At 35.7% G+C, this 9,060-nt stretch overlaps 1 protein-coding gene across 1 annotated transcript; it reads right to left on the reverse strand.

Annotated features, from left to right (window-relative positions):
* Positions 1-4,329: 4,329 nt before the first annotated feature.
* Positions 4,330-8,720, reverse strand: LOC100023160 (olfactory receptor 8J1). Its single transcript, XM_001374746.4, has 2 exons — positions 7,792-8,720; positions 4,330-4,363 (listed from the first exon to the last, which is right to left on the reverse strand). The coding sequence occupies exons 1-2, from the start codon at positions 8,718-8,720 to the stop codon at positions 4,330-4,332; spliced, it is 963 nt and encodes a 320-aa protein (XP_001374783.4).
* Positions 8,721-9,060: the final 340 nt, after the last annotated feature.

The raw sequence follows: 9,060 nt of genomic DNA on the forward strand, positions 1-9,060 counted from the left end.
GCAAAATTGGGATATTAATGCATTACTGATGAAGTTGTGAAATGATCCAACCATTCTGGAATTCATTTTGGAACTATAACCAAAAGGCTCTAAATGGCTGTCTGCCCTTTGATTCAGCCACAACTATGTTCTGTTTGTACCCCAAGGAGATAATAAGGGGAAAAAAAAAACTTGTATAAGAGTATTCATAGCTGCACACTTTGTGGTGGCAAAATAATTGGAGAATGAGGGGATACCCTGCAATTGTGGAATGGCTGAAGAAATTGTGCTATATGTCGGTGGTGTTATATTACTGTGCTCAAAGGAATAATGAACTGGAAGAATAACATGTGTACTGGAATGACCTCCAGGAATTGATGCAGAGTGATAGGATCAAAATAAGGAGAACATTTTATAAAGAGATTGATACACTGTGGTACAATCAAATGTAATGGACCTCTCCATTAGTGACAATGCAGTGATACTGAACAACTCAGAGGGATTTACGAGAAAGACACCATCCACATTCAGAGGAAAAACTGTGGAAGTAGAAACACAGAAGAAAAGCAAATGCTTGATTACATGGGTAGAGGACATATGATTGGGGATGTAAACTAAATGAACATCCTAGTGTAAACAACAACAACGTGAAAATAGGTTTTGATCAAGGACACATGTAAAACCCAGTAGAATTGTGCATTGGCTACAGGAAGCTGTTGGAGAGGGGAGAGAAAGAATATGATTCTTGTAATCAGGGAATAATGTTCTAAATTGACTAAATAAAATTTTTAAAAAATTCCTTGACAGTCCTTGTAATGCTGTCAAGAAGAAAAGAAATTTTAATTTATTCAAGAAAATCTCAATCTCATAGATGGATTTGAACTCCTTTGCTGGATTTCAGATTAACCCCCTTTGGTGACTCACTTTCTCCATGCCTCTGCAATCACCTGAATTACTTAATCACCTCAATTCAGGAACCACATGTGGTCCAGAATTGCTTTATGTTGATTCAGGACATCATCAGTGACTGATTTGTCAGTGCTACTGTTAATCCTGCTTGGTCCTGCCCTTAGGACCCCTCCTACATGCAATTGAAATAGCCTCTGTATGAATTTGCCATTTTTATGCAAACTCTTGCAATGCCCACCCCCTCCTCCATTCCATGGTTCAGTTTCTCTTTCATAAAATCACTGTCAACATTGTATTTCCCCTCAAACCTCTGACAAATAACATAATGGGAAATGTAATCTTTCCTTTGAAGATTATGTTAAAGTATTCCACTTTATTTGTTCTAAGAGAAGATTTCTCTTTGGAGTAAGGGTGATGGTATAAAGGGACAGGTATGTGAAAAACAGTAAACACCAATAAAATATATATTTTATAAAGAAAAAATCTAAACAAAAACAATAGGCTCAGAATACGACAAGGACAAATTAGGAAATTTTTTTTAATCTCTTGTTAAAATTAAAAAAAAACTTTAAAAAAGAAAATATGCATAATAAAAGTTAACAATTTCATGGGGCTTTTTCTTGTTCTCCATGTTTAATCACATTTTAATGAAAGTTGAATTAATAAATAAAAATAGAATACAAAAATATATATTTCTGTTTTCCATAACCCAGTCTTGACGATGGAAAGGCTAAGGAAAGGGAATATCAATACATAACATGTATCTTTCAGTCATAATTTAAATTTAAAAATATAATTGTAGTAAAAATGAATTTTTCTACTTCCTGCTCATTAAAATTTATCAATATAGTATTGTATTTGTCTATTTAAAAACAGTATTAGAAGAAATCTATAGGTTTACTAGATTGACAAATGGAGTCAATGATTTTAAATTTAAAACATAAAGATTAAAAGACTAAAATTAATTTGGTTTAGTGTCTAAGTATTAACATTCAAACTTCATTGTTTTTAAGTCCTTATAATCTCATTTTTCTAAGCCATCTTTCAGGATGACACACATATTGCATTCCTTTAGGGTTTTTCCCCACTTCCTGTTCTCCATAACCTTATGCATGGAATGTTTTCCTTCCTTATCACTTTCTTTCCAAACCTAATTGTCTTCAATATTCATCATAAATTATATTTCCATTATGTGGACCTCTCCATTATGCTGTTCTTGCTTAGGAAACTCATAGAAAATCCCATTATTCTTTAAGATTGAATCTGCCCAGTATTCCAACCTCAGGGCCATCTGTCCATATATTTAGACATTCTTACTGGATGGTGAGCTTCTATGGAAAGAGAGGTCTCATCAATTTTTCTGCAGATTTCCCACTAGTTAAACTGCTTTTAAAATTTCTTTAGAACTCTTCATCATGTTTCATTCCTGTATCTTCTCTATCACCACCCTCACTTTTCAGATTCTTTTGTATTTTTCCTTCTCACATTTGATTGTAACATCCTCAATGGCAGGAACTATGTTTTTAATTTTTATTTTGATTCCTAGAGCTCCATATAGTACTTGCTGGATGAAAGAACATGAATAAATATTTTTGACAGATATCATGGAACTGGAGAATTCAAACATTGCATGTAAATGAGTATTGGTCATTAAAATTATCATATAAATTTTCTTTGATATGTACACAATGCAATAAAGAACTTTCATAAGAACATACTTCATAAACAAATGCCTTAAATTACCAAAACATGGCAGAAGATAAAATACCTGCTCTCTGTAAAGGAGTGCTAGACAGATGGAATTCTTCTGTGGTGGTCCAAGTGATAGAATTTTTTCTCAAGCTATAAAAAACATACTCCTTCGGGGTTTGTTCCTCCTTTTCTTTCAGATTATCCTTAAGTGCTATGTAATTACATTGCCAATAGGTTATCATTTCTTTGACTTCTTTGGTGAGATTTGCTATCATATATTCAAGTTTTATAGTTTTGCTGATTTTTCCTACATAAACCATGCATTTTCCTTTCACAATTCTTACTACTTCTGTAAAACACTGGGACGTTTTTCTTATGGTTCTATGTGCTATTGGGAATGAACATTTTCCTCTGTCTTGTCAGTTTGATCTATTGTCTCTTAAGTATATCTAAAATCTTCTTTTATCTGAACTGGAGTTCATATTCCCTTGTGCTATTAATATGTTCTTCATTGGATTTTCTGTGTATAATAAATAGCTTTAAAATATTATTCCTCAGATTTCTTAATCATTATCTCCCCCTTTGATTAACCCCTCTTGCTCATATTGTGTGTCTCTCACATTTAATTATGGTTTTCCTGGAGGTTGAAATATCTCAAATCATTTCACTCCTGCTCTATGATAGATAATTTATAATCCATCGTACTCCATCATATATCAAATACCTATTGATAGGGTCAGAATAGGATCTATCATTACAGGGAAACCTTTCCCTTAGACTTAGTAGTATCTCAGGCTGAAGAAATATCTATTATTTGGATCTCCACAGAAGAGAAATAGAAAGAGGGTCAAGATATAATGAGTTCTATTGCAAATATATGGTTTGGATGATGATTCCCTGCTGCCTAGAACATGATGGGCTGGGAGGGAAGGGATGTTGCTGATAAAGAGTCTTCACTGTTATATCACTTGGTTTGTAGCTTGTCTGTTGTCTTCATGTTCTATTTCCTTGAAATAGATTAAATTTATCTGTGCATAATTGCTATTTTAGAGAATTTTAAGACAATATCAGAGTTTCAGAAAAATTTTGGCTCTCAATATTGTTCGAGTGTGGTATGATATGTCATGAAATACTGTAATATACAAATAATCATAAATAAATACCACTTAAAAGGCAAAGTAAAAATCCATAGGGGTCTTAAACTTATGATTTCTAAAAATATTAACAATAAAGACTATGACAAAAGAAGGAGCATATAGATTATTATCTATATGTTCTTTATTCATGAATGAGTGTGTACGATGAGATAGAGCATTCACACAGTATGAACAGGGAGTATTTGATGAGCAACCCCTTTACTTCACTGATATTTATTCTCACAATTTCAAGAAAATTAGAAGAAAGACCCAAAATTGTTAGTTGGGTTCCTGGGTTTGATTTACTGGAGGTCAAGGATGTGTTTTCCATAGGGGAGGTGGGCATGGATGGATACCTAGGTTGTTAATTATATTGTTAAACCACATTGATAATATCAAATGTCCATATGAATCCTATTGCATATCTTTCAATATAATCCATTCATATACAAAAAGATTAAGTTGATTTATTATATTCTTGAATATCTCACCCTTTCAGTTATTCCTGTTACAGAAATAGCCTGACTGACTGGTAAAATAGAATAAAAAATAGGTCATCTGGATATGTAAATATTCTATTAAAACATTTCTGTAATTTCATCATTAATGGAATCTATTCCTTTTTCAAATCTTTATATGAAGAAATTCTGAAATGATTGTAGAGCTCAGGGACAACTGAAGAAAGAAGTTAACATCACATCACCAAATCATAAGAAATGATGGAAAATTCTGTTATCCTTCTCTACGCTGGCATTGACTTGTAAGGGGTAAAATGGTTTAACTACATATATTTTGGGTTGGTCACTGGGGATTTAATTACTAAATCCCAATGAATTATATAGGGACCACCTGCAGTTCCTGTATAATTTAACTGTGGGTGGTGTCCTGAGAAGGAGAATGGAGACTGGAGGAAAATGAATGAATAGATTATAGATAGAGGGAAAGACACAGCAATAAAGACTCTGAGACAAAAAGTTAAAACACATGGGGACTAATGATCTCCGTTAAAACCTCTCTAGAAGGAGATAACAAGTAGAGAAATTAGAAGTAGGAGAAACAAGAGAACATTTGGGGAGCTAAGAACTAAGGGATGCCTCCCATGGACCAGAATGCCAAAAGGTTAATGGGATATATGTGGGGCAACTGCGTTGCGAGAATCAGGCAGACATGAGGCAAGACCAAAAGATGTAAGATCATTAGGTGCAAGCAACAAGAGCAAGAGCTAGGGCAAGAGAGGCAAGGCAAGAGATGTGAGAGGTAGGCTCACACATGTTCCTCAAGTTTTATTGGAGATTTTAGGAATGTGAAATGGGAGGCGATTAATGAATAAATGACATGACATAGGTTTTAACATTGGTTGAATTGACAATCACGAAATCAAAGAGGTGGAGATTAATCCAACATACACTTTGTAAAGGAATGTGGTTCCACAAGGAGCAAGCTAGAACACTGTGGCTGGCAATGCCCCTCCCAGGAATTTGCCTGTCCTTTGGACTGCTGCTTTCCATACAATGATCATTAAGTGATCTGACCATGAGTCTGGTAAATGAATACATAGGATTCAATATCAATACATCAATCATACTTCCAATATGCTAACATGCCAGGTATGCTACAAATTACTCAAGTCAGAAATCTTTTTATGGTAGTTTATTTACAATAAAGGGAAGAAATTAAGGAAATAATAGAGGAAAAGGAGAGACAAAGCTGGTCTGCATCAGGCAGAAGTACCAAGATCCCAGCAGAGGTGGGTCCAGAGGATTAAATCTAACATGACTTATAGCCAAGAGGCCACTTTTAGCTGCAAGGTCTCTCCAGAGGATGGTGCCTCCAGAAAAGTTAAGGAAAAGGGAGTCAGCATTTTCAATCACCACATGCCAATCCAAGGGAAGCAGCCTAAGGACTCACTTCTGAGTTCCTCCATAGTCAACTTCCTTGGTCAAGTTCCCTTCATGGGAAGTGAACGCAAAATATAAAGGCAGTTCCTTGAATCACTTCCTGTGTCTTACATATATCAATGGTGGCTTAAACTTGGCTTTGGACTGCCCAGGGGGTCAGTCAGTTGTTTTTTGATTTGTCACTTGATAACACATGAGGGTCATAGACCTTAGCCCCCACACATTGTCCTTGAGTAGGGTGTATACATTCCTGGTGGCTAAAATTCTAAAGAATAAGTAGGGTGGAGTAAATCTGAATTTCACAGACATAACATTGAACCAACCTTTCATCCCATAGCCCCTGGATTATTGTAATAGCCTCCTGATTGTTCTGTTTGTTGACAGCCTCTTAAGCTTTAAGTCATCCTTTACTTGTGTGTCAAAGTAATCACAAATGTGTGTATATCAGAGCCATTTTTCAGTGTCTTCCTATGACATCTAAGATCAAATATAGAAAACTTTATGTGACCTTCACCCACTTAGTTTTCTATTTTTCTTATTCCTCAGTTCTCAAGCATTTACTCTGCAATCTTGTAGCACTTCTCCATGCTTTGACTCAAGCAAGATTTTCCTTCTGCTGTCTCAGGTCGTGTTCATATTTACTGTTCTCCATAACTGAAATGATATCTTTCTTTATATTCACCTCCTGGCTTCCTTCAGATCATAGATAAAATCCTGTCTCCTCTCAGAATCCTATTTTGATCCTTCTTTCTAGAATAAACCTTCCTTTTATTTATTATTTCCAAAATATTCTGGGTATGACCTGTTTGTACCTAGTTGTTTGGAAATTGATTCCCTCATTAAATCAGGAAATTCTTGTTTGTCACCCTTCACTGCCACATCTGTACTCTGCTCCGTTTCTCCACAGAAGTTATCCAGTGTAAAAGGTTTTCTTTGTTGTATCTTACTTTTTTTTTGTATTTGTGGATTGTAGTTCTTGGGTTCTGTTAGCCATTGCTGTGTTAGTGTTGTCTTCCCTTCTCAGCCAGAAGTCTGAGTGGGGAAGGCAGGCAGCACTCAGTGTAGGGAGCTACAAAGCAAGTTTTTCTTTGAAGCTATTGGGCCACCTAGCTCTGCACTAACTCCACTCCCAAGCTCCATGGCTCCAAAGTCTCACTTCCAGGGCTTTGCACTTTCCTCACACATAAAATTATGGTGCCCTCAGTCATCTCCCAAGAATTTAGAGATTTGCCCAGCCGGGCTTAGCTCGGATTCTGGCACAGTAGGTGGTTTATGGGGGGAGGGTGATCAGTTCCCACTTTGGTAGGTGTAATTTTATCCCATATAGTGGGGAAATGGCCAAACCCTGCCTACCTTCAAGGCTACACCTCACAGTAGAGTCTGTTTCCTCCTCTGATTTTGATTTTAGTCCTTTTGAGATGCTTTATTGTGATTGGTAGTAAGAAGAGTTGGGAAGTTCCTTCTACAATGCATCCATATTTGCTCAGAAGTAGCCAGAAAATTCTTAAGAGCAGTAACAGTCTTTTGTCTTTCTTTTATCCCCAACACTAAGTTCAGGTTTCATCATCTAATAGTGGCTGAATAATCATTGAATGACTCACTGAAATATGATAAAATGACATTTACTTTTTTAGACACAGTACTGGGGGCTTACATGAAACTAGAGCATCATTAGATCATTCAAAAAAGATTAATATCAATAGCCAAGTCATTTTAAGAAGATTTCTGAAACATAAATCCTCTTACCATGATTCACATCAGCATCAGATCACACTTAAAACTCATGGCTTTTCTTCCATAACCACCCATCCTCAGCAGGGTGCAAAATAACTTCCAAGAGATTAAAAATAATTTTGTAGTTTATAATCTTCTGATTTACATAAATGATCAAATTTTCCTTCATTCGTGACCCTTTTCTGATTTCCTCAAGCTTCTTTTCTTCCTCTTATCTCACTTTTATTTTGCCTTGCTTCCAAACTTTTGATTATTCCTACCCATGGAGTACTAGATCTCTACTTTCATTTCTATTCTGATATATTTTTTAGATTTATTTAACTCATTATTGATACCTAATTATTAATTCCCTACCTATTCCTATCACACTCCTATAAATCCTGCCATATGTTATGAATCTCTTTTGTGACTTGAATATGTGTGGATTCAAATGTTTTTAAGACTGGTGAGGACTGGTAAGAACTCTCTTTAAAGCTTCCTTCACATCCTTGTTCCTCAGGCTGTAGATCATAGGATTCAGCATGGGAATGACTAGAGTGTAAAAAACTGAGGCCATTTTATCAGTGTCTAAGGAATGTTTTGACCCAGGTTGTAAGTACATGAAGAGCAGTGTACCATAGAAAATAGTGATAGCCATCACGTGAGAAGCACAGGTGGAGAAAGCTTTCTTTCTCCCTTCTGCTGAACGTATCCTTAGGATAGCCAAGATGATGTAGAAGTAAGATACCAGGACAATTGTTATGGAAAAGAACATATTGATAGCTGCAGAAATAAAAATCACTGTTTGTGGTATGGAGGTATCAGAGCAAGATAAAGCCAACAGAGGGACAGTATCACAGTAAAAATGATTAATGACATTGGAAGAACAGTAGGACATTGAAAAAACATAAGGGGTAACTGTCGCTGAGGTAGAGAAGCTATAAATGTATGTAAGGAAAACAAGTAGGATACAAACCTTTCTTGATACCACAACCATGTAGAGTAGGGGATTGCAAATGGCCACATAGCGGTCATAGGCCATGGCAGCCAACATGAAAGTCTCAGCAATAATAAAGACCAAGAAGGCTCCCATCTGGGTTGCACAGCCATAGTAAGAAATGGTTTTCTTCTCCGCCAAGAAATTGACCATCATCTGGGGAGCAATGACAGTGGAGTTGCCAAGATTGATGATAGCCAAGTGTCTGAGGAAAAAGTACATGGGCGTTTGAAGTCGAGAATCTATATTAGTGAGTGTTATGATTCCCATATTTCCTGTCACTGTCACACCATAGATCACTAAAAAGATGAAGAAAAGGGGAACCTGAAGATATGGGTCATCTGAGACTCCAATGAGAATGAATGTGTTCACATGGGAAAGATTTTCTGGAACCATTTTCTGTTGGTTTCAAGTGCTGTGGGAATAAATGGACAGATGATTTAAAAGGTCAAGGATGATTTTCTAGAAACTTAAAACACAAACAAAGCACTAAATCCTAGAATAGATTTTTTTTTTAATTTTAGCTGTTTGGAAAAGACTGTCCTGGATTTGAAAAAGATTGTTTACCTGATTCCTGAAATCTGTTGGAAAGTTCAAAAGAGCTGATTGTTCTATTTTCATTGTGAGAATTAGAAAAAAAAAAAGCTAAAGTTAGGACTTGATATGTTTACTTGTTAGTTATCTAGATTTAAGAAAAAGATGGAGAAAAAATCAGTAATGACAGCTAAACTTAAAG

Source organism: Monodelphis domestica, chromosome 6 (genome assembly GCF_027887165.1).
Source record: "Monodelphis domestica isolate mMonDom1 chromosome 6, mMonDom1.pri, whole genome shotgun sequence".
In the NCBI taxonomy this organism is placed as follows: domain Eukaryota; kingdom Metazoa; phylum Chordata; class Mammalia; order Didelphimorphia; family Didelphidae; genus Monodelphis; species Monodelphis domestica.

Excerpts from the sequence above, each read along its gene's own strand:
- LOC100023160 (XM_001374746.4), bottom strand. The coding sequence starts at position 8,720 with ATGGTTCCAGAAAATCTTTCCCATGTGAACACATTCATTCTCATTGGA. Across the intron at positions 4,364-7,791 it reads GTTCTTACCAGTCCTCACCA|AATTTCTTCATATAAAGATT; the intron begins GTCTTAAAAACA and ends CAATCATTTCAG.